This window comes from Mercenaria mercenaria, chromosome 10 (genome assembly GCF_021730395.1).
Source record: "Mercenaria mercenaria strain notata chromosome 10, MADL_Memer_1, whole genome shotgun sequence".
NCBI classification, from domain to species: domain Eukaryota; kingdom Metazoa; phylum Mollusca; class Bivalvia; order Venerida; family Veneridae; genus Mercenaria; species Mercenaria mercenaria.
The window spans coordinates 79,998,798-80,025,847 of record NC_069370.1 but is presented as its reverse complement, the minus strand read 5'-3'; the positions used below and the strand labels follow the sequence as shown (position 1 = coordinate 80,025,847).

The following is a 27,050-nucleotide window of genomic DNA, read 5'->3' as shown; positions in this document are numbered from 1 at the left end:
ATATCACGCCGTAGACACGTGGCATGATACCCCACCCGGTCACGTTATACTGACACCAGGCTGACCAGTCCTAGCACTATCCTCTTAATGCTGAGCGCCAAGCGAGGAAGCTACTAGTACCATTTTTTACGTTTTTGGTATGACTCGGCCGGGGATCGAACCCACGACCTCCCGCACTCGAAGCGGACGCTCTATCATTTGTATAGATCTACATCAATTAATCAACGTGATTTATGGACACTGTTTAGTTTATTTTATTACTCAAAATAAAGACTAAACAATCGTTATTCAGTATACTCCTTTTATTTGAGTATAAAAACAAGTTCTCAATAGTATAAATAGTTGAAAATATTTATATGACATGAACCCTATCGTATTCAATAAAGTGTTGGTGGAGTTTTCTGGCCGCTCGTGACTAAACAGGTTTCGCCGTGTTAAGTCATTTAAAAGGACAAAATCCGGTCGACCGAAAGGAGAACGAACCCCGCCATCAATCATTCCAATCTAACAACGCAAAAGTCATAAGTCCGATCCCCACGGGTCACTCCGTTAAGGGGTCGAACACACAACCCACGTCGATTAAAAGGCTAGGCAATGCAAGGCAAGGCAAGGTAGTACCATACAGCTAACAGCAAGGCAAGCAACGTATAAATCGATTTGCAAAGTGACCACTGTTTGCTAAGAGGTGAAATACATATGTAACTGCGAAATATCGGTCAATATTCCAGCATCAAATCGCCGACCCATCTACTCTGGTTGACTCCAAGCAGTAGGTGGTATCGGCAACCCGATCCAGAATGTAAGGAACGCTATGGCTATGCAACGCAGATCAACACCTTTCTAAGCAAGGAAGCAAAGCTAAGTAGGTATTGCCAAGTACTAGGGCAGAAACCTTTCCACACACGGTCACAATAGAGCGAGTGCTAAGTGGCAACATATCTCTCGAAGCAAATAAATAGGCGACATTTTAAACTTGAGTCCGTTCACCTCCCGGCCGACAGAATTTTCCGCCACAATAAATTTCTAAAATTTATCCGCCAAAATTCTCCCGATCTTAAAGACCTGCTCCGGTCCTACCTTTTAACCTTAAATTGTCACTTTAAAGGCATAAATAGTGACGCCTATCAAAATAAAGTCAGCCAGTTTATATAAAATTCTACTTAATAATCTTTGGTTTAGCGTGCGCGGCCATCAACTGTTACCTATTGTAATTATCAGTTGCATACACACCCTAGAATTAGAATAGCCGCGGAGCTGGGCTTTAAGAAGTATTCCTTAATATGGCATCTCTTAAATAGTCAAGATAGAATTCTAAGCCTACATCATTAAGGTGGACACCGTCCCCTCGAAAAAAATTTGTTTCTGTATCAATATCTGGCTTCACAATGTCTGCCTTTCCAGAAGAGAGGACCAGCTGCCGCCCTAACCTGTTTAATCTGAGTAGTTTTTTCTCAATGGTTTTAAGATTTGTAGCTCCCCTCCATGTGCGCCTATGTAATATATCTACCCATATAAGTGTTGCTTCAGGGAAGGCTTCACGTAAATAGGTTATTTCCTCACGTATGATAATTTTGATTTGTACGGTGGTAGACGACGTAATGTCGTTCCCCCCTAAATGTAAAATAATAATAGACGGGGGAGAAGAAAACAGAACCTTTGCTTCTATTTGGTTTCTCAATTCGCTCCAGTGAAGGCCTCTCACACCTAGCCACTCTACTGTCAGTCCATTGAGACGAAGGTGTTCTTTTCCCGTCTCCCTCGCTCGGACACCAGCCCAGTAGGGGATTGAGTTCCCAAGGACCCATACATCTATACAGTGAAAATCAACATTATTTCAGTAAATAAGTCGACATATACATGTAACTATGTTGTCCATTGTTTCTCTATAACGTTCGCGCCAGTGAGCTATTTTTAGAAATCTTTTCTTTATTTAGACAGGAAAGTTTAATTGCGAATATATAAATTAACACAATTGGAAGACCATCGACCCAGCCTCATAATTGTCTCTGATGGTATGCCCTGTGTTGCTAGATCAGTAGCCCTACCAATTCTAAAGCTGTGTGTTTTATAACGGGATCCGTCGCACATACCAGATACTATAATACATTTATCGAATACAGCTACAAATTGTGACCTTGTGACAAATCTGCCGTCACGATGAATGAATAGCGGACCTCCTACAGTGGGTCTGACTTTTAGAAATTCTGATAGCGCTCGGACTGGGCATGTGATGCCTGTGTCCGTTGGCAGTTTTAATGTGAGAACAATTTGAGCATCTTGAATTATTTGTTCAAAGTCAATAAAATTACCAAAATTAGACCTACCAGAGTTCGACTGCCTGACTCTGTCATCCAAAGCGTCCTCCTCTAATGTCTCATGTGTCCGCTTCTGGCCACGGCCTGTACTCCGTCTGTCCCCCTGGGCTCTGGGGCTTCCCTCAAGCGCCTCCTGTCGTTGTGGTTCTTCCTGCTGTGGTGCGGCTGGCTCCTGCACCTGCGGCCCTTGTATACGAGGGTTCCGACGTTCCTGCCGTTGTGGTGCGGCTGGCTCCAGCACCTGTGGCCCCTGTCCACGTAGATTTCGGCGTTCGTGCCGCTGCGGTGCGGCTGGCTCCTGCACCTGCGGCCTCCTATTCCTAAGCACCCTTGGGGGTGTAGCTTCCCGCCTACGACGTCCACTTCGCATTTTACTATCTCAAAATTCGTACGTCAAAGTAAGTGTGTAGCTAGCAAAAGTGAAGGAGAACACGAGTTTTCCTGTTTTTATATGCACTGTAGGCAGTGGTACCAATACGTTCAGTAGGAACCAGCCGTGCTCATTCAGGTATGACTAAACCCGTATAATAGTAATGAATAGGTAAAGCAGACGACTGAAACGCAGACGACAATATTGAGAAAAAATAAATGAAATTATTTTAATTCTAAATTAATTTGTATTATTGATAAATACCCAATTTCAATCTGAATCAAACCAGAATAAACCTAATAAACTTTGACATGGTTTATATACATCAATAAATTAACGTGATTTATGGAAACTCCTGACACTGAATTCAGTCGGAAATTTTAACAGTAATCACACTCGAATTCAAGATCAGCTATCCTCTCCTCGCTCATGGACAACAAGTCAATTGTTTGTACACATGTGCGGTGAAACCATCGACTACAAGAGTGACATGTAATCCAATCCTCGGTTTTGTTATCATATTCAGTTTCACAGGCATAGCATACCTGTTTAATGCTGGTGTCGATATCCGCCATATCATCGTCATCAAATTGCACAGATATATCAGAATCAGACGAATCAGATTCCCTTCTTCGTTTCAGTTTTTCCATTCTCTTAATTTTCCTAATCCGTTTTGCTCTTCCTTTTCTATTAACGTTTTCCCCTAAATAGCTTTTTCTCTTCTTTTTCTTTTGCTTTCTTTTGTTTTTCTTCTTCCCTTTGTTTTCTATTTTCTTCTCTTTCTCATTTCCTTTCTTTCAGTTTCTTCTTCCTTCTCCTTTTGTCTCTTTTCTAATAAATCATGAAATGTTTTACCCGATATCGCCTTTGGCAAGACTAACCTTTTCTTGTTTGGCCTTCTAGACGATGATTTGGCGACTGGCAGTTTAAGTATGTCATGTACGACTAGTGACACAGTGGCTTCAGATCTAAGGTTAAAAGACTCAGAATCTAGCGTTTTTGTCTGAGTGACTGGTGCAGATCCGGTGGGGACAACTGGAAGAGACGCAACTGAAGTTGCTGGTACATTACTAGTTAAGGAAAAGCTTGTTGTCGAACTATCTAAATGACATGTATCTAGTACATGAGACGTTGGACTTCTAGTAGTAGAAATAACACTAACAGGGCTTGTGTAGGTAAAACCAGATTTTGTTGTTTCACTCGAGTTTGCGGTGGATACATGTCTGTTTACTGCGAGTGCATCGGCACCTGAGGAAATGGGAGCAAAGGTTGATTCAGGCTCTGAAACTCTTGCTGCAACTGTGGGCAGGGAGGACGATGATGGAATGATACTAACAGTGTTTGTACAACTGCTACTTGAGGTCGCCACTGCTGAATTGCAGAATATTTTGCTTGGCTCCATCTTGAGTGTGCCAAGGACTTTAGATGAATTAAGTGAGAAAAGTCCACTGCCACGAAACCCTTTCACAGAAATATCCGCAGTACAAGCGGATTCCCAGGCAGATTTGAAAACCTGTGCAAATTTACCCCTGGTGACAAATTCGCCAACATTACTGATCTGAAAGTCCCTTACAGTTTGCTTCCAGGACCCCTTAAAGGCACTAAATAAAGCCACATCACATGGTTGCATCAAATGGCTGCCATGTTCGAGTAGACAATACTGTACAATGCCGTTTTCTCTGCAAAATTTTGACGCTGTTAATGTACAATGAGTTGAATGACCATCGACAAACAACACGACCGGCCGTTTAATATAGTTTCGTCTAGAGCAGGTGAAAAGACATCTTTGAGCCAGGTTGTAAACAGATCCGAGTCCATCACCCCTATTTGTACGCCCAAGGATGGCCTCTGGGACATCTACCAAAGGGTTATACGTGAACCGCTGTCCAGCAAACACTATAAGAGGCCTAAGGTATAAACCAGCAGCATTCATACATGCTAGAACAGTGATCTGAGTTTTATCAGATGACGTAAAGTTGTATATGTTGGGAACACCCCTTGGAGCAAGAGCTTTTCCACTTTTAGGGCATAGGGGAAAACCAGATTCATCTGCGTTGAACCATCTACTCGGATGTTTCCATATCAGAGAATCTTTCACCTCTTCTGACATGAACTCTGAAAAATCTGAAAACCACAGCTCAACCCGTTTTGGTGTAATAACAGCACGCTCTTTAGCTAACTGTTGAGGTGCTCTAGAAGCTAATTCTGGGTGTCTCTTTAGAAGGGCGTAATACCAGTCGTTACCTGGTCGACAATCTACAAAAGGAGAATCCCTACCATCTTGTTTGATAATACTATGAACAGTGTCTGAGATCTCTGCCCTTGTTCTACCAAACCAAATCTTCAACATGGTGATTGCCCAATCTGCAATCATGTCCTCCTCTGCCTTCGATAATACAGTTCCAGGGCCACTGCGAGCACCAATTTCAGACTTATTGTTGACTTAATTTGACAGTGTTGTTTTGGGTATGCCAAAAGTTTTAGCTGCTTGGCGAAGTGAAATGCTTTTACTTCTTATTATAGTTACAGCATGACTTAAAATTTCATTTGTGTATTTGCGATACTGCTTGCACTGGATCTGACGACTCATTCTAAGATAAAAACAAACACAAACTCTTAAGAAGATGAAAATTCAATTAAATCATACTTATGACATTTGGTTCCAATATACCCGACAGCGAAATATTTTTGTCGGGTATTTTGGAACCATCTACAACGCATCATCAAGCAGCGCTAACAACAAGCAGACGCTTTGATTTTGACAAGGAAATATTTTTTACTCTAGAAAATACTATTAAACTGTTAAACTGTGCTTCTTTTATATGTTATAATGTTAAGTGTATTTGTCCCTTTCTTATCGGTAAAAGTAACTAAAAGAATTCGCGCAGTAAAAAAACGGCACTTACTTGAACGTGCAGACGACGTGTAGACGCTTGCAGAAAAGGACGACTTTATTATCAATTCCGACTAGTAACGTTCAAAGAACAATGTTCCTTACCAAAATTACGAGATGGGGACCAAAACTGCCGACGGTTCGAGAATACCAGACAACGCTCAAGAACTTCTGTGGAGGTTCAGACACGTTTATACCGGAAGTCACCTCAAAACATATTATATTCTGCTGTTATAGTTTGACCTTCATAGGCGCACCTGTATCATGACCTATATCGATCACCCGTTCGTCCAAAAGGTTTTTCTTTCAAACGATCTCTTTCAACAGTTTCTGAAGCTATCACAGCTAAAATGGAGCCTCAGTGGTTAATAATGTATTACACTGAATTACATACAGGAGACTAAAATCAATCCGGATACCTGGGGCCAGATTAGGGACCACCAGAAATTCTGTGCTTCGTAAACAGTTATATATGGAATCCTCATAAATCTACTTCTCAATGATTACAAGGCTTAGTGGTAATATATTTTACACGAAGCACTTGCTTGCAGTCTCCTACCATGTTTGCTTAAGTTGGGTCCTTGTGACTAAACTTTATTTGCGTACATATAGGTTACTAACTTAGGCCTTCTTTATCAGGTTTGGTAAAGCTTGAACCACCTCTTGGTCAGTGTTTTTCCATAGATTTATACAGAGATAAAATTTGTAAGAAAAAAAATGCACCAAAAATACAACCTATTTTTAATGGGGCATTGTCTAGTTCTTATGTAAATCGTTAAAATCTTCCCAAAATGCACATGGTAAAATTTTACAAAATGTGTATTCTGCTGATCCCCTAACACGTTTGTTCAAGCTTTTTTTTCTGTAACATAACCAGAGACCATGACTGAGGTTTGTATTTTTACAAATTTCTAATAAGGAATACTAAAAAATAAATGTTCCTAAAAGTTTGTTGATTTGAGCAAGACCTTACAATAAACATTAGCTGGTGGTCCTTTCTCGTTCTTGATAAAACTTAAGACAAAATTACAAACAGCCGCGTATGGGTCCGTGTTTTTCCTTGAATTATGTAAAGAAACTGAAGTTTAGCAAAATACTTCTTATAGTGTGTATATTGATCCAATTTAAGGTCAAAGTTCAAGGTCACACAGAGCAATTCGCTGGGGGATACCTATCATATTTTAGAATGAATGTTATTGAAGCACAACGCATTTGTTACCTTTCGGCATAAAACAGTGTATGATGATATAGATTCAAGGACATACTATCATATGGAATAGCAAAAGTTCGAGGTCAGGTGAATGCCTTTGATCAGAATGTCTTTGTTTATCTTATTTAATTTATTGCAGTAATACGAAACAAGTCTTACCTTCATAATAACCCTACTATCACACGCTTGACCACCTGTGTATTACATATTTGTTGTAATGATATACTGTAGTTGGCTAATTTTCTTATTATTTCCCACAGACTGGACAAAGTACAAAGAGAGGTGCTATCTGTACGTCGGCTTCCGTCACAGCTGGTCTAGAGCCTACAATTATTGTCAAAAGTAAGTATTTTATACAAATTGAATGTAGTTTTACTGTATAATATTTTTATTTCATTTTCACTCATTAAGGCCTTACTCTTGGGTGGAATAAGATCAAATTATTGACCCACCATCATCAACTGTAGTAAACATGAGTGTTTTAGTAAGAGTAATGTAAAAAGCTGAAAGATATTTGAGTAATAATTTGGTAATGAGCAAACTGAAAACCTGACAGGGTAATACGACTCTTTGTTGAAAAGTGAACCGCAAAGACAGTTCCTGAGTGCAAGTTATACTTATTTGTCTTAGAAACAACACAAAAATAAAAAAAGACAGGAAAAAAGTATATATGCGAAATGTGGCCTAAGGTTCTAAGATATTTAGTTAAAATATCTACAAGAAGGCCTAATAATGTAACCGACATTTCTCCTTGTTGACTGGTATTGTATTTTGAAAAGGTTAGTTATGTATATAAACAGGAGACACTACAGCTGTTTGTTATTCATTCAGTAAATTTCCACTGAACACCCCTTTTGATAGTAAGTGGGTCTGCTCAAACTGAATGATAAACAAGTCTAATTTAGAAATTTAGTAGCGTAAAGTTTAGAAATCAATAGAAACAACTATAGATTATACCGACTATACAACCTTCTTACAGAAGTTTTTACGACTATGTGTTAATTAAATTACTTGTCAGAAATGAATTGTGGTATGTACTTGAAGTAACTCAAGGACACCCTTCGGGAAAAATTTTCTGCTAGCTGATTTAATGCAATTTAGATTTACACCATTTCAGACAAATAACCACCAGTAAATTAGTTTTAAAAAGTCCAAAGTACCAGTCTTGTCGGTTGGGGTACACATAGGCGAGGGATACGGGGTCCTCCCTGAGAAGTTTTGAAATTCTACAAGAAAAAACACGAACATTTAAAACCATTTTCGGCATGAATAATTTCCGACAATCAACAAAGTATCACGCATAATTATTAGGGATGCGCGTATGAGCGCTATTATCTCCGCAGGAAGTATACTGACTTGGGTTCGAGAATGGAGTTCGAGGGTCCTCTCTTGGGAATTTTAAAGTTCTACAAGATAAAACAGTGTATTTAAGCCATTTTAGACGGAAATTATTGGCAAAAATCAGGTTGAAGTACTATAAGTTTTACTATGAAATCACTGATACACTGCGCTACCAAGTGTAGCGGTCAGTCAGCAATTTTTCAGCAAAGGAAAGGGGCAAAAAGTTCGGATTTAGAGCAGGCGAATATGGAAGGTGCGGCATTTACTTGACATACTGGTCCTGTAGATCCTGCTGTATAATATTGCTCTTGCGTGCAGATGCATTGTCATGAATAAAGCAGATGCCCCGTAAACCAGTTTATGCGTGTGTGGCGTTCAACATAATGTTTTCTAATTGATTTTAGAACCTTGTCACTATAAAACTTTCTAGAAAAGGGTATGTCGGGTGAACTAGGTATTTGTACAACAGGGCCTTTGGAAGTAAGGAACACTATAGCAACCCTAGAGTTCTTTTTGAGATGACTGATTGTTTTTTTGCCATTTCCTAAGCCACTGTGTGTTGTTTATTCATTATTATTATCATGACTTTGTGTTTCGAAATGGCTATCCTCCTTTTCGCACACCTTCGATAATTTTAAGTGTTTGGTCAGAATTTCATAAACGCTTCCCAATGATGTGCCCACTGGTGCTGCTATGTAGAAAGCTGTATATCTCGAGTCTACTGCTGCAACGACTGCTATAATGGATGTTAGCACTCGATAATTTTAGTCAATCGTGTTAATATCTTCATAATTTTGGTCAAGTGTTGGTTCATTTTGGTATATATTTATGTACGTGCGTGTTCCATTTCTTTCTAAAACTAAACATGTTTCTTATTCCAGATATGGTGCTAAGCTTGTTGAACCAACTGGTTATGTAATCAACGACGATATTGCCACTAATGTGTCAAACTTTTTGCCAAATTCTGACTCTATATGGACAGGTCTTAAATATTTTACTTATCTTAAATAATTTTGATTCATATATGAGGAACGCTTGTTTACAGCGCGGAGTGTTCAAAGCGTGTCTTTAAAATGAATAGAGTTTAATGTTTATCAAATAAGCAATAATGGAAAACCCGCTTAGGCCATTGCTGTCAGTGAAATATGAATATCAGCAATTTCAAACGATCTTTCGTATGTAAAATAATTACATGATTTCTGATATAAATCGTCGGTTCAAAATATGTGGTATCTACCGTGCAATAGTTCAGTTGCTTAAGTACAGAAACAATGAAAAACTTCATTTCTTATATCATTTAATAATCACTTAACTGATTGAATTGTTGGCCAGTCAATAATCAAAATTATTGGTCCTCGGTCATTTGGGCCTCGGGCAATAGTTTTGACAAAGTGTTCAGTCAAATTCTCTCAATAGATTAAGAGACCACTTGCATAAAGAGATATTTTTTTCAGTTCCTTAATGTGTTGTTAAAGCATAAATTTATATTTTGTATTAAGAGGCAATTCATGATAAGAAACGTCTTTTAGCCATTCCCTTAGGCGGTCTGTATATACAAGATTACTTATGTATTATAAAATACTCGAACTCGTACAAACTATACTGTTAAAGTGCAAATTGTAATCTTTCGTTTAAAAATAAATTATAGGTTACTATCGGCCAGACAATAACCAACCAAGCTTTGTGGGTCAGTGGAGCGATGGGAGGCCGACATCGGTGCATGTAGCTCCATGGGGAGATAGTGAGCCGGATACAGCGGCAGGGCAGTGTGCGTTCATGTCTACACAGGATAGCAGATGGTATATGGGAGACTGCGGAAGAGTGAGAAACTTTGTCTGCGAAATGGATCCATGTCCAGCGGGTAATTTCTGATATTGTAACAGTTGGAAACCTAGTTTTGTTCTTTTGTTATCATAGTCAATACTGAATTAAACATTTTTATTTCTGATGGTATCCTGAACCTAGACTTAAAGTAGCTCTGCTCTCTGTATAATAATAGTAGATTTTATAAAGGTACAGGCTTAAATTTAATTTCAAAATTGCAAATTATGTTGTAATAATTGTATTTGTTGCTGCAGTTTAGGGCTTAAAATGTGTGATGTTTCGTATGCATTTGCTCCGTCTGTAAAAATTCAGTCCAGCTATTGACCTTCGATGTTGCATGTTCTGACAACCGCTACTTTGGTGTTTAGCTGGCTTGAGAAATGTTAATACTTAACTAAAGAATAGTATATTAATCTTTTTAATAATGTTTCAGGAAACAGAAACACATTCATGTGTAACGGCAAGTGTTTAGGTAGAGCAGTGCTGTGTAATGGTGTTGATGACTGCGGGAACAACCAAGACGAGCAAAACTGCAACACCGGTAAGTGAAAAATAGATTGCTTAACTAGAACGAGTACAATTGTATAACCGGTAAGCGATATATAGATAACTTAACCGGAACGAGCAAAACTGTATAACCAGTAAGCGGTTTATAGATAATTTAACCGGAACGAGCAAAACTGTATAACTGGTAGGCGATATATAGATTACTTAACCAGAACGAGCAAAACTTTATAACCGGTAAGCGATATAAGCAAAACTGTAACAGCGGTAAGCGATATATAGATAACTTAACCGGAACAAGCAAAATTGTATAACCGGTAAGCGATATATAGATAAATTAACCAGAACGAGCAAAACTGTATAAACGGTAAGCGATATATAGATAACTAAAACGAACGAACCAACGAACGAACCAACGAACAAATTTATTTTCACATAAACGATATAGTTTCTAGTGACAAGCATAATACACATATAAATAACATTTGACAAATAAGAGTACAGACGTGCCCATAAAAAGGGCGTGAGTCTTTTGGATGGAGCTAATTCATATCAGTACATAGACGGTAACATTTCTTATCAGATTAAACATAAGAATTACAAAAGAATTACTGTGGTATCATTTAGCCCTCGGCGATCCCAACTTCTCGCGTGTGGTAATGTAATGGGTGTGCTAACATATATCTTCGTATGCAATGCCCAAAAGCTATCCGACTGGAAAAAAACAAACATGATACCGCAGATAACTAAAATGGAACGAACAAAACGGTATAACCGGTAAGCGATATAAAAAGACACCTTAATTAATTACGGCCAGTGCAAAAACATGAAATGTCAATTGCACTCGCTATATGTAAAGAATTAAGCAAGCTCTGAATATCATGACTTGCTTGTTTTATCTGTCTGTCGCGCCCCCATCCCCTCATTTCTTGAAACTATGTACTAGTAAATTAGTGGTAAGTGTCTAAACTCGCGCACGACTTCTTTAATCCCAATCTAAATAAATGCAAACAAGCACCGGGGAGATGTTAAAACTTCTTATTTTTGTAACTCGACAATCTGAAAGACCTGGCTCTAAGCCAGAAAGAGAAAAAAACGGTCAGTTTTTAGGATTGTGCTCAACACTGTTTTCTTTTAATTGTATTTTAATTGTTTTTTAATTATATTACGACAGTCAGTTAACCCAGACTGTGTTCCACAGTACTGCACAAGCCCTGATGTGTGCTGCTTGTTTTACATAGATCACAGGTGGAGGACGGATCATCACGAAACTCTAACGTACTCTTGTATAGAAACGTAACTCGAGGTAACATGGTGTAGTTTCAGGTGGAGATTGTACGGTTGAAGTTGAGGGAACCAGTGGGCAGATAGCTTTTCCACCAAGCAGCGGCTTGTATAATCCTAATGTCACATGTTCGTGGACGATGAAAACTTCACCAGGGAATAGAATAGTGCTACAAGTAATACTTATTAATTAAGTAGAATTAATTCATACTGAATATAAGTCATTTAATCTCTAAACGGGTTAATCACACACAAGATTTCACCTCATAATAACGACAGAAGTTGAGGAAGTTTGTCTGAGATTAGGCGGTATACATACATCTGTCTCAAGAAAAGACCCGGTCACAGCCTAGATAAAGATTGTTTGTGTTTGTTTATGTAATGATATTTGTTTAATAATCTAATGCATTTTGCAAAGTTTCTCAATAAATTGTTGGTAAATATTCCCAATAATATCGTTGTATACGTAAACTTATTATATGCAAAATTTAAACAGTGATACCTATTCCATCATATTTTCATCACTTATTTACATGTTTAAAACTTTTGTTGCAGTTTACTGAATTCGAGACCGAAGAAAACAATGACTTTGCAGAAATTTTTGATGGTTGTATTACACCGTCAACTAGCGAGCTGTCTGTCCGTCTGTCTGGGTCTAAGTCAGGCTACACGTTTATTAGTAGTTACAACTTCGTCACCGTGAGATTTGTGTCTGATGCCAGCATAGAGTACTCGGGTTTCCAAGCAACATGGGACACAGGTACACTAGTTAGCTGTATTTTAGCACCTTTCAGTTTCTGAACAATTTAAAAACACTGAATAGCCTTTATGTATATTTTGAAAACAGATTTAAATCTTTTTTCAGCTGATGACATGTAATGACTCCAGAATGATATTTTATAATATTTTATTATACTTCACATTGGCAGTCTTTAACTGCATAGTGGCGACTGTAAAACGTTTCCCCTAACTAGGTAGAAGTACAACTACTATTTCTATTCCCTGGATGATGATGTCTATTCAGTGTTATGTATAAAAGGGGGCGTGTGGGGCTAGGGCGTGATGGGCGTCAGGGACATCGCACATTTTATTATCTTTCATAAACAGATTTATTCAAACCGTGCTAGCAATGATTTTCTTGGTTTTATGATTCCAAACTATCATATTGTAAATAGTCACGCTGTTTTAGACTTTTTTTTGAAATTACGTGTCGAAAAACTAAAGAGAATGTTACAAACACACTAATACAAAATGTGTATATATATATATATCTTTGGGTACCATTCTGCCTGCCAATTATCATACCAAAATGTTTTTTTTAGATCTGGTGTGTAGTTTTTCCCAGATTGACGACTATACGTATTCCAACGTTGATATAAGTGATCATAGCCTAGAACTTTCCTCCCGACAAACCATTGACGAATGTAAACAAGAATGCGAGGACGTAACTCCCTGTGTCGGTTTCAGGTATATTATTAATATTTAGATTTATTTCAGATTTCAGATCTATTTATAATCCATGGCATATAATATGCATGTGGATAAAACAAGTGAAATAATGAAATAGTCACAAATCAATATTGTACAAAATAGTGTGCAAAATGTTGTGCAAAATGCGGTACAAACTAAACATGTCAGATTACAATGAACATGTCTGACTAAGAAAAAATGAATTGGACCAACCGCACTAAAATAACCAAAGATGGAAGGGAGACAACTCAAAAACTACTAATACAGAAATAAGAGGAGGGTGGGGGTCAAAAACATTTACATGTTATACCAGAGATCAAAAACAATGATGCGTTATAACTAACTTCTACGAAGTCGTAATATACAACTTTATAGTGTTTACTCTCAACTGACGTAAGTAACTTCCTGTGTCCTTTTCAGATATATCTTTTTATATTATAATATTTATCCTCACCCGACGTTAGTCGCTTTTAAAGTTGTAGTCTAGATTAAAGGAAATAAGGGGATTCAGAGCTTCATTCTGGTTATACAGCTTACATACACTTACTGGATGTGTTTTTTTAGGAACCTGTATACAAATCTTCTTCTGCAAATCTCAGAAATAGTGGTTCCTATTCACTTGTTTGTTTATGACATTTGCATTAAAAAAGCACTTTAATAAGCTCAAATAAATCCCTTAAGTAAAACATACACGTGATACTCGCTTATTTGATATGGTTGTATTGGCTGCTGAGGCGGTGGATAGACAGATATAACCGGGAAGGTTTGGAAAAAAAAATCACGCGGTATGCAGTCACGGGTTTTTCGATCAACACCATCTATAAGTATTAATTCCAGCCTGATATACCTCTCTTTAATTTGACAGGTATGATACTGCTGGGAGAAAATGTCACTTTCTAAAGAAACTACCAGTATTACAGATGTTGGCGGGATCACAACTCTGGATCCAAAATTGTTATGGTGATACAACGATTCAAGGTACGTTAAAAACAATAATTGTAGTTCTATGTTATATATATCCTAATACCTTTTTGTAGCTGTTGTGAGTGTTGGGATTGGGTGAGGGTGGCGGTGAGGGGTGCGTTATATTTGCATTTATACTTTAAACAATTTATATAAATTACAAGCAGATTTCAGTAAAAAGCTTTTAGCTCATTAGAAATCCTCTTCTCAAATACATTTTTTTTCAACACGTTTAAATATCATCTCAACAAAATTTATTCTGCCAGCAGATCATTCTTTGTGTAAAATAAGGTAGTGTTACTAAGCAAAATATGTAGATCTATCAAAATTGGAATAACGAACTGTGAGTCATCAATTTTTTCCACATTATTAAACTCTTCATTGTCATCCCATGAATCCCAAAATAGTTTCACCCTATTGTCCGATCCTGCAGTTCCCGTTATTCCAAACAAAACCGAGAAAAAGAATGTTAAAAACTTTTTCTCCTGCCTGAAAGTCATGACCATAAATTTTCAATCGATTGTAAATAAGAAATTAGAATTTCATACTCTCCTTGACACAGAAAAACCCGATATAGTTTTTGGAACCGAGTCATGGCTTACATCCAAACATACCGATAGTGAAATTTTCCCACATATTTTAGGTTATACCCCCTACAGACGTGATAGGAACACAGGTAAATCTGGGGGTGGGGTCTTCATACTGGTTAAAAACTCAATCGTAGTTTCCGAAATGAATTATCACAGATAGCAGGGGCCAGGCAAATGTTCTCAACCGCCAATTCCAGTTCGTCTTCACTCCAATGAATCCCTTAAAACTAAGTCAGCTATGCTTAATGAAAACCAAATTCCTGTTTAGCAATGCCCCAAAGCCTCAATACCCCAAAATGCCTGAAATTTCCATCAGTGTAAATGGTGTCCAAAAGCTTTTGTCCACATTACAGAGTGACAAAGCTTGCGGTCCCGATAACTTAAAACCGGTAGTCCTGAAAAACTTAAGTGTACAAATTGCCCCCCTGGTCACCAAACTTTTCCAAAAATCTCTAGAAACAGGCACTATCCCTTCCGACTGGTCCAAGGCGAATGTCACTCCTCTCTTCAAGAAAGGTGATAAAAGCAACCCTGCTAACTATAGACCCATTTCCCTGACATGTGTTCTTTGCAAAGTTATGGAGCACATTGTCGCATCAAAATCACTAAACATTTCCAGGTCAACAACATACTTTATCACCTTCAACATGGCTCCAGGTCAAAACGGTCATGCGAAACTCAACTATTAGGACTTGTCGAGGACCTATCCAGGAATTTAATTCAAGGTCACCAAACAGACTTAATACTCCTCGACTTCTCAAAGGCGTTTGATAAGGTTAATCACCTAAAGTTACTATATAAGCTGCACCAACATGGCATCCAGGACTGTACACTACAGTGGGTCGAATCATTTCTCATCGGTCGCCGTCAGTCCGTCTTAGTCAATGGTGATAAGTCGGGTGAGGTCCCGGTCACATCTGGTGTCCCACAGGGCTCTGTCCTCGGCCCTCTTCTCTTTCTGCTATACATAAACGACCTGCCTATTGTTTCACAGGTCCGGTTATTTGCTGATGATACTGCTGTTTATATCACAGTCAACAATGTTACACAACAACATACTCTGCAAGAGGACTTAACCAGGTTACAAAAATGGGAACACACATGGGACATGGAATTCAACCCATCCAAATGTACAGTGATTAATATTTCCAAGTCTAAACACCCTTACAAATCCACTTACACACTACATGGGCAGACACTAGCAAGCATGAGTGATGCAAAATACCTTGGTGTTAGCATCACTTCAGATCTAAACTGGAACAAACACATAAACCAGGTCACTTCAACAGCTTGTCAAACACTTAACTTCATTAAGCGCAATATTCCCTCCAAACAGCAAAATATTAGGGAATTTGCCTACAAAACCCTTGTTAGACCACAACTAGAGTACTGCAGCTCAGTGTGGAGTCCACATACACAGCTCAACATACATAAAATCGAGATGGTCCAACGCAGGGCCGCTCGATGGGTCACCAGTGACTATTCAAATTACAGGTGTGTCACACACATGTTAAAGCAATTAAAGCAATGATGCCAGGCTACTGATGTTTTACAAGATTGTTAAAGCAATTGGGGTGGCGTTCCCTTGCAAACAGAAGGAATGATGCCAGGCTACTGATGTTTTACAAGAGTGTCCATGGACTGGTTGCAGTGCCAATGCCATCTTATATTTTACCTCCTACCCGGCTCACTAGACACATGCATTCCCTATCTTTCTGGCAAATTCAAACACCCTGTAATTATTACAAGTTCTCTTTCTACCCGGCTACCATCATTCTCCGGAATTCTTTGCCGGCTGACATTGCTCAGGCACCTACCCTGGACCAGTTTAGGCAAGGGGTAACCAAACTGGGCCAAGACTTCTGAGTGACCAGGCTGTTTTTAATCCTTTTACTGTACATTTCGCCTTTTTATTAGCACTATCAGCTTTGTCTCAAATTCTCACAAATACTTTATGTATTACTTTATTTCTCCTGTACATTCCTGCTTTTAAACTCTTATGCACTGACGCGCACCTGCATAAAATACTGTGTCATGCAGTATTTATAGATAGATAGATAGCAATAGATGGTTAGAGGAGTGTGATGGATCATACAAGAGAATAAAACCTGTAAAAAGATTCTTTAGAAGCGAAGAATGCAACCAAGAATAATAGCAGACTCGGTTTGATTGAGTCTGTTCATGAGAGGTAATGAAATGTGCAACACCTCTCACGCTCCCTAGCACCGGCTCAAGCGGAACTCTATTATACATATGTTGAATGGACTCCATGATCCAAAAGGACCAGAAAATATAACAACACTGAATCCAAGTACGGGGAGACTTTTTACAGCCGCCACACGGCACTTAAAGATTGCTGTTGTGATAGTTAATAAAATCTGTAAAAGGATACTTTGGAAGCGAAGAATGCAACCAAGAATAACAGCAGACTCGGTTTGATTGAGTCTGTTCATGAGAGGTAATGAAATGTGCAATACCTCTCAATTTGATACTTACATTGTTCACTTTAGATAAAATTACAAGAAATTGTGGAGGGTAAATTTGTATGCCTGTACCTGTAGGCCTAGTCTTGACTAATAACAACGCATGTTGGTGAGCTGTGTTAGCTCGAGATCTACAAGATCTGCCATCGCCGATATAACACTAGATCTAGCTGTCAATGGCGCATTATAATCTGTGTAAAAGGAATATTTAAATTCAATGTTTATTGTACAAAGACTTGAAAGCTTGAAGCTTTCATTATAATCGCGCTATAAAAAATAATTGTAACTTATCAATTAAGTGAAAATTCTGCTGCTAACTCCTGACGCTGCAGATATAAAACAAAATATATCATTTAAGCAGTTATGTCCCTTAGATTTTTACCGCCATTTACAGCATGCTGACCTCGCTGTGTACGCCGAGATATTTCCGACCCCTGACTGCTGATGCCGTGGGTATACGATCATGACTTGTGGCACATCAATTAACCATAGAATAGATAATCATATGTTAGATAGTGATAAAAGTGACAAAAAGTTGAGCTTTAACAGGCTGGTAACATTGCCCGATCGGGCAGAAAAATAATTAAGATATTTCTTTCAAACTTGGGCCATTTATTAAGCATTACATATAATACAAATTGAAATAAAAATAAATTGGTTGACTTCAGTGTTGGCAGAATTATTTCCCCTTTTCAGATTTTTATGACACATAATTTTTGAAGTCCAAAAAAGATATGTTCTTATGCTAAGTTTAAAACAAAAAAGGGTTTGATGGCTTTCTAATGCTCTAAATTATTGCGATAGTACATGAATGTATACATTTTACTGTGCTTTCACTAACAACATTATAGAAAAATGTTAGTTGTAAAAAAAATTGTTAATACATCTGCACTAGAAACAAAGTATTAACCCTAAATATACAGAATAAAGGTATTGGCGCACAAGTTTGGAGCAATAGAAAGCTATTGAACCCTTTTCTGTTTTAAACATTGCATTAAAACATTTTTTTTTTGGACTTCAAAAATTATGAATCATAAAAATCTGAAAAGGGGAAGTAATTCTAACAAAACTGAAGGCAACAAAGTTATTTCTGCATCATATGTTATGCTTGATAAACGGACCAGAAATATCTTCATTATATTTCAAGAAATATTAGTTTTTATGTCGAAAGCCCGATCGGGCAATGTTACCAGCCTGTTTAAGAAAGACCTTCCAGCCCGACTCCTTACCGTAAAAATTTAATACATACAGTACCCGAAGTGGTCCCTCCACATACACATCATTACATGAACAGACAGAAAATGGCACCGTGTAAAATACGGAGTGAAGTCATAGAGTGGAGTGGTGGAGTCTGGGGTTGATTTTGGAGGGGAGACACCGAGTGGAGTCTAGTTATTTTCATGATTTTGGAGTAGAATCAATTTTGGAGTGGAGTCATTGGATTTCTCAGGACTGGAGTCACTAAACAGTAAAAAAAAACTGTTGTTGATTGATAAAATGGGTATCTAAACAGTCCTTCCAAAATGTCAGAGAAGGTTGCTAAAATCTAGTAGAGGTTTATCAGCTAGGCAAATAATCTGTAGCTGTTAATATTATAACCGGGGTCCATTTTTCTCGGGGGGGGGGGGGGGGGGGGGAAATTAGCTATTATTGAACAAGTGGTAGAGTTCTAATATTCTTTTATTCCATTTTAAATAATAATGTTATATCACTTCAATAATTCCAATTTATCAATTCATAGTACATCATAATTTATTATTCTCAAAGTTTCCAAAGTATTTCTTGCCTAAAATATTAAAATATCAATTTTGACTAATTTTTCGACTGTGGTGCCTAAAACAAAAACCTAAATCTAACTGACTTCTTCTTTCAACTTTCCCTCCAAACTCTGCAACATTTTCATTCACGCCCACTTCATACTTCAACCAATCACATCACACATACATCATACTTCAACCAATCATATCACACATGCATACATTAAAACCTGACCAGTACTTGTCTACCCCAGTGGCTTAGTACTTTCTGATACTAATTAACACATACTAGTTAAATTATTACCATATCAAATTCTGTCTGGAATATCTTTTGAAGTAGCAGACCACATCAAATGCACATATGTTTTAGCTATAATTATTTCTAGATAAGTAATAAACTGTAGAAAGGTAAGGGCACTCTGATAAAATAATGACTTAATGTTATTTTAATGATTTTCATAATAAAAATATATCTAAAATATAGAACTGGTCACAATATCCCATAAATCTCCATGGCCAGCAGTGCTGAGCGACATCCTCACATTAAGTGCCTGCTATTTGACCTTATCTTACATAAATTACTGACCACATGTTTTATTTATTTTAATTTATTTATATATTTATTTCAGTCTTATCCATATACACTATAAACATATACATGTATACAGCCATTCTATAAGAATTATTCAATTGGGACTATACAGCATATAAATAACATCATAGTACTATGTTTGTACAAATATTAAAATACAATTTTGTCAGACTTGTCCGTACCTGGACTGGCCCCAAATGTAAATGTGCCATGTGTCAGTGAGTGTTTGCTGTATGTTTGCTTGTTGTATGTGCTGTTGTCCTGCCTGCCTTGCTTTGTTTTGCTTGCTTTGTTTTTTTTGCTAGCTTTTTTTTTCTCTCTCTATCATGCTTTGCCTTATTTTGTTTTGTGCTTTTTAGTTCATATCCTTTGTTCAAACTGTGTTTCATTTTTTATTTCTCTGCTTGTTTTAAAAGTGCTGCTGTTATCAAATATTATGTAAACATGACTCTCTGTGAGAAAGTTGCTGACCAGTTCTTCACAAATCTGATTTGAGGAGATATCTGTTCTTAATTTCATCTTATTTGTCACACTTTTGTGTTAGTTTTGCTAAATATTTTTTTTATATAGTTACTTTTTTTATGGCAGATTTTAGGCCTAGGTCAAGATCAGCATGCAGCTTTCCCACAGGTTTTACTTTTATTTCTGTATTATATTTTTCATGCCTCATTTTTAATTTCTTAGTTGCATCTTATAGTTTGTAATTAACTGAATTTTTACTTTGCTTATTTATTTTGTATCCCTCTTTTCAGCATGTATGATTAAACTGAATTTTGCTTTGAAGGGGAGTAACAAAGTCAGTAATGTATATGTACTGTTACAGAGTTACTTCCCTTGCTCTTTTTTATGACTGCTTTTTCTTTACAGCTGTTTTATTTTTTCATTTTATTTTGTTATTACTATATCATTTGTTTGTCGGGAAATAGCTTTAAGCTAATGTTACTTTTCGAAGAATAAGGAGAGCTTTTCTACTCATCCGAGCGTCGGCATCGCATCACTGTAATGTTTTGGTAAAAGTTTTGCGTGCAAGTTCATATCTCAAATTTGCAAACGTAAGAAACTTAATTAAGCTTACAAGAATTATAAGCTTAAATGTATTTTCATGTCCATTTTATGACAAGCCATACAGCCATTCTCCCAAAATCGACTCATATTGAAAAAAAACATGTCGCCGAGCTTTCAGTAAAATTTTTTAAATGTTCGAGAACAAAACTGCGCAATTTCACTTAAAGGCAAAGAAAATCTCCTATATAAGTGACCCCCCACCCAAATACCAAACTTTTTAATCCCCAATATACAAGATCCTGTCTGGTCCAGTCTGATAAGGGTCCATAAAACCCCTGTAGACTTGACATGTAGCCTAATTATTGTAAGAGAATCATAAATTTTATTGCCTACAGGTAAATTGGTTATTTCCTGTGTTTTGCATTTCTCACTATAAAATAATTATTCAAAACTTAATAAGAGAAATTACAAGTTTGTTTATTCAATGATAATGATCTTTTTATCAAAAGTAACAAAATAAAAACGAAAAAAAAAAGAAGATAATTGCTGGATTTTATTAGAAATTAAAGAAGCATTCAGTGGCATTTTTAAAAGAAGGTATATAGACAGAAGGCAATATATGGACAATTACTTAAAACATGTTTTGGTATCTTGTTGCACACTAAGCATCCACAAGTAGACGTTAAAATTGCCAAATATTGCATAAACCCCATGTCGCCAAGCTAATTTGTGAAATAAAAAGGACTAATTCGTGATTTTACGGCATCAATTTGTATTGGAGTTTCAACTTTTTAACAGTACCTGTATTTAACATGATACAATTAAGCGTGTTTCCCATCAGGAATTGGTATTTTGATAGTAATTATCCCCCGCCGATGAAATCGGGAGGGGGGTATTGAAATGGCGTTGTCCGTCCGTCAGTCCGTCAGTCTGTCAGTCCGTCCGTCCGTCCGTCCGTCCGTCCGCAGCCATTTCTCAGTAACTACTTGGTAGAATTTCATGAAACTTGAAATAAACATGAACCAACATACTGCGATGATGCCCGTCAAGTTTTTTTTTTGATTGGTCAATTTCCCTCAGAGTTATTGCCCTTGATTTAATAAAAAATGTCCATCTGCAGCCATTTCTCAGTAACTAACAGGTAGAATTTCATCAAATCTGAAATAGACATGTACCAAGATACTGCGCTGATGCCCGTCAAGTTTTTTTTTTGATAGGTCAATTTCCCTCAGAGTTATTGCCCTTGATTTAATGAAAAATGTCCGTCTGCAGCCATTTCTCAGTAACTAGCAGGTAGAATTTCATCAAACTTGAAATAGACATGAACCAAGATACTGCGACGATGCCCTTCAAGTTTTTTTTCGATTGGTCAATTTTCCATATAGTTATTGCCCTTTAATTGTTTAAAAATCCACAGATCTGTACATAACAAACCAACCAATTGGAAGAATTTCATTAAACTTCTTTCATTCTTTTCCATGAACATTTATTATAAACATGTGATGTTGTGTACCTACACCTGGTCACCACCTTACCTTGGTCACCCCCGTCCCCCCCACACCCCCCCAATTTTTTTTTTTTTTTTTTTTTTTTTTTTTTCATTTTTCGTTTTCTATCAATATTTATAATCAACATGTAAACTGTTGTATCCTCACCCCACCCCCCACCCAAACAAACCATTCATTTTCTTTTAATTTGATTTTGACTAATGAAATTATTTGCTTCTTGGTAACATTCTTAACTTTTTGCTGGATATATTTTTTTGCCGTTCCTCAACTCTGACCCTTTTGGCGGGGGATTCCAATTCATCGAATTTGCTTGTTTCTTTCTGTTTGAATCGATGTCGCCAATATGCACCTGTTGTACTGTAACGAATTTTAAACATAGTCTAGCATAAGATGATTACAATTAAATAATTGTTTTTAAAGTGCTTTGAATGTGTAAAAGGTTAAAGTCATCAGTAAAATTCCAAGAATAGGCTTGCCAAAAGAAATAAACACTTAGAAGCCGTTCAAAGTCAGAAATGAAAATGTCGCATTTCAAGGGCTATCATGCTTCCGTAACGCTGCTATTATAAAAACTGTGTGCCAAAATGTTAGATTGGAGTAGGAACGATAAACACTGTACAGAGAATGCTTCGAAACATAATCTGTCACAACGGTAAGTTCATCTTTCTTTATTATACTTTGAAATCATTAATATTTGTGGGGGATTAATTTTCGTGGATTTCGTGGTTGAGTCAATCCACAAAATTTAATCCCAACGAACAAGTGGAATTCCCATTCATTTTATGTTCAAAATTTGAAATCCACGAATTCATATCCCCACGAATTTGCCATTCTGACCTAAACCACGAAATTTCATGCCCATGAAATTAAATGATTTTACAGTATAAGAAAATAAAGAGTTTTTTATATGCTTCCATAACACCTATTTTCCGTAACGTTGTGTTCCGTAACAAACTAAAATGTCATGTTTATGCGAATTACAGTCAAAGAAATGTTATATATAAATGGTGTTTTATTCGAGATGTTGTATAAAATTGCTGTTTTATTATTTTTTTATTAAAAAACTGACATATTGGAAGAGTATGGTGGTAGAAAAGTATCTTTGCAGATAATGGTGATAAAAAGTGAAATTACGAATCCTAAAGGTGGAAAATTATGTGAACTAAGTGCCTTCTGTTATTACACAAAGTCTGCCTATTGCAAAGTTCTGTTATAGTTCTAAAAATATTTAGTATTTCTGGCTTTTTTGTAATGACTTTTTATCAAAATAATTTGAAGTAAGTAGCAAGTTTTTGCATTTCTGTATACCGTAATACAACTCAAAGAATCTATTTTCCGTAACAAAATAAGGCACTATCTTCTGGAGGACATCGTGGTATCTGTACTTCTGCTAGATCGATGAAAAGAAAAACTAACTTATTGAGTCCTAAAATCAGTAATGTTTCATTTTCTTGTGAGTGCAGCCTTTGTGTAAACACTAATGATATATCACATCCTCGTATGAAGCTGTTGGCTTAAATGCTGCTTTGTTTCTTTTGCATGTCACAAGAAAAATAATTTTTCTGAAGTATAATGTTTTCATCTCATCGCGGTCTGCATCTCTTCCTTTGAACAAATTTACTGCAAAAGCGTGTTTGACCGCTAATATGAATCATGTAACCTCAATAAAATAAAGCTATGTCCTAACCTTAGCTCTGTAACCTAGATTTATAGGGCACTTTTTTAAATTGTCGTATCTCGCAGACAAGAGACTTTTTGTGAGTAATTCTTTTCCAATAAACCGTAGAGGGTTCGAAGTTTAAAAAAACATATAAACCATTACGTTACCGTGAACTTCAAATTTCGACTATTCGCATGCTGCAAATGAATGGCTGCATAGGAAATTTGTATCTTTCAGATTCTCCATTCTAGTACAAAGAAATGAAATTCTTTTCTGATACATTTTCAACTCAACTGACCCCTGCAGTTGTGAATCCCAACTATCAGATGGTCTCAGTGAGTTGCATAAACATGTGGTAGTAAACTGGGCTGTTGTGGTCAGTTCATGACACTGATTGATAACAAAATTTAATGTGAATTTTTGGATTGTACTAGACTATGATATTGGACATAGGATATAGACTGGCTCAGTTCACTACATTCAATCATAAAAATGTAAAAAGATATATTATAGTCTAGGAGCAAGGCTAGTATTTAGAAACCATTGACATTTGTCTTAAGACCCATTTTATCAATCAAAGTATTAAGAGACCACTTTTTAGTGACTCCTCTCCAAAATTGACTCCATTACAGAGACTCCACTCTTGTAACTCCACTCTTGTAACTCCACTCCAAAATTGACTCCAAAACTGATTCCAAAACTGATTTCAAAATTGACTCCAAAACTGACTCAAAAATTGACTCCAAAATAGACTCCACTCCAAATTTGACTCCAAAATCGACTCCAGACTCCACTCCACCACTCCACTCCATGACTCCACTCCATATTTTACATGGTGCTGACAGAAAATTTAATACTAGCTCTTGTAGGAAGACTGAAAAAAGTTAGAAAGAGACACTGAATTCACAGGCTGCGCTGTTTCATTTCATTGTCTGTTTATAGTCCTACAAATTTGATGTGACTCTAGGAAATATTGAGATAATTTTGTTATATTGGCCATGTCCCCTCTCGCGTCAAACACTCGAAAGACCGAAATAGTGGAAGCAATTTCTGAAGAAATTTTCATCGCTGCCGACGCTTTACATGCTATATAAAGGTTTAATTGCTGATTATGTCACAAATTGGCCATACATTTGTAAATTCAAATAAAACTATCATGTATTGAAAGGGGATTCAATTCCTAGCTGTATGTACTGTACACGGTTAGTGTTTACCGTGTCTACACGCCAATATGCACAAGCAACAAAACCAATAACTTTACATGACTATGTACTGTGATTAATTCTCCATTATTTTGGTCCTGCAAAGTTTTGACATTTAGATTGGCCCGTCACAAATCTGGGAAGAAGATTGGTCCAGCACAAATATATAGAACAATCTGGACCCAGTTGTTTGAGACTTTAACAAGTGATTTCAAAGCTGACAGTTGATTAACTTTCAGAGTTATATTTTGACATTTTAGAATGTGTAAGTTAAGGATTTTTAACACTAAAATGTCTTTACAGTAAAATTAAAACACCATACTAGTGTTTCCCACCAAGTCTAGTATTTTGAATCAAATCAATTTAGTTTAACAGCCTGTTAAAGTTTCGAACAACTGGGCCCTGAATGTCAAATTATTTTTTTCCCACTGATATATTTATGTTTCAGGAGCAGTACCTTTATTACCCACTCAGCTTTTCGCCTCGCCATCAGGGGAACAGTTGGCCACGCCCCTTTATCCATATCCTTATGTTGGTAATTTTGAGGAGTGGTATACAATCACAGCGTCAGCAAACAGTCTCATTACACTTGAGGTAACATTTATAATAAGCTTTTATAAACTATATTAATTTAACAGACTGAAAATATTTCTGTGATGATCAGGAATCAAACCAGGGACAGCACATCTGAGGTAGGCACTCTTCTACCATGTTGCTATAAATGCTAGCTTATACAGCAATGAAGTGCACCCTTATACTCTACGGTACTACACAAAAGTCATATCCCCTTCATTTTAGTATTCGTCTTCAAATTCATGGAAGCTTGAACCTCCGTTGGACATTAAAGCGCGTCCATTTATAACTTCTTGTGAGATATTTACATTGGGTGCCATTTTGGCGCCAATGTGAAATTGAAAAATTTAAAAAACTCTGACCAGGTTGAACCTGGGACCTCTTACACCTAAGGGGAAGACACTACCGCATCTTTATAGAAGATAGCTCATACAGCAAGACACCGTATTATGCATACTCTATCCTGTTACGTTAATATCATAATTTACCACCAAATAGAGTTAGAAATACTATAGCTGTAGCCAAAGCTGTTCAGATAACTGTATTTATTTACTGTATATTACATATATAAAAAATATTTTTATTGAAGATAAACTGAATTTTTATAAATCGATCAACAGCCTTTGTGACATTTAGACAGGTCATCAGTACTACAGACTGAACCCGGCATCAGCCTCAATTGTTATACAAAATTCCCAATGATCATTTTATATGAAAAAAGGAAGAAGTTAAGATATTTCGGGTCAATACTGTCTCAAGTTATTCATTCGGACATAAATGCTCTTGCCCGGTCAGATAAGTGGGTTTCTGCTGGGTATTGATACTTTTGATTGATATAGAATTAACCTTTATAAATAAAGTCTCCTGGCGGCAAGTGGTTTTGCCTTTGTGACCAGTGTAGACCATGATCAGCCTGATATGACCTGAACTGTTCTCTATTCGCATAGTAAATTTTCAGTGAAAACTCGTTTGAAGAGTAAGTCATACTACACCCAAATTGAATGAAGAAAGGTTAAATGATGTTCTTGACGACAGTCTAATAAAGCATTTTCAAAGGGGTTGACACAAGTTTTTATATTTTAGGTTCTTACATTAGAGTTATGTTGTGATGATAAAATCTATATTTACGATGAAGACCATGACCTTTTGGACAGCCTTACATCTGTGTCAACACCAAGAACACTCATTTCTACCAGTAATACAGTCCACATCAAAATGGAGCTCATGAATCATTGGAAATGTCGTGGTGCACTTATCGAGTACATACAAGGTATACAGTATAACTAACTACTGTGAACTGCACCTCAGAGGAGCTAACCCCTCTCAGTGCAGACAGAGTTGTACCTTCTTTCAGATAAAGTAGCTAGTAAATCATAATCTACCATTTAGAGTTGTCGTTCTTTAATTTCAGCTTTATAAGAAGTTGAGGTTAGGAAAGCCAACTTGAAAGAGAGTAAACCATTGTTCTGACACATACCAGAGGTGTACTTTGGGTCTATGAGGACC

The 27,050-nt window shown here is 36.9% G+C and overlaps 1 protein-coding gene across 5 annotated transcripts in view; it reads left to right on the top strand.

Moving 5' to 3' along the window:
- The window catches only part of LOC123561174 (uncharacterized), a 138,769-nt gene that overhangs the window by 6,945 nt on the left and 104,774 nt on the right, over positions 1 to 27,050 (top strand). For all 5 annotated transcript variants that reach the window (XM_053516579.1, XM_053516578.1, XM_053516580.1 and 2 more), the window contains exons 3-12: positions 7,049 to 7,130; positions 9,011 to 9,111; positions 9,778 to 9,990; positions 10,387 to 10,494; positions 11,778 to 11,917; positions 12,297 to 12,501; positions 13,064 to 13,208; positions 14,077 to 14,189; positions 25,420 to 25,565; positions 26,628 to 26,814. In XM_053516579.1, the coding sequence (XP_053372554.1) occupies positions 7,049 to 7,130; positions 9,011 to 9,111; positions 9,778 to 9,990; positions 10,387 to 10,494; positions 11,778 to 11,917; positions 12,297 to 12,501; positions 13,064 to 13,208; positions 14,077 to 14,189; positions 25,420 to 25,565; positions 26,628 to 26,814 (1,440 nt within the window). The remainder of the gene's footprint in view (positions 1 to 7,048; positions 7,131 to 9,010; positions 9,112 to 9,777; positions 9,991 to 10,386; positions 10,495 to 11,777; positions 11,918 to 12,296; positions 12,502 to 13,063; positions 13,209 to 14,076; positions 14,190 to 25,419; positions 25,566 to 26,627; positions 26,815 to 27,050) is intronic.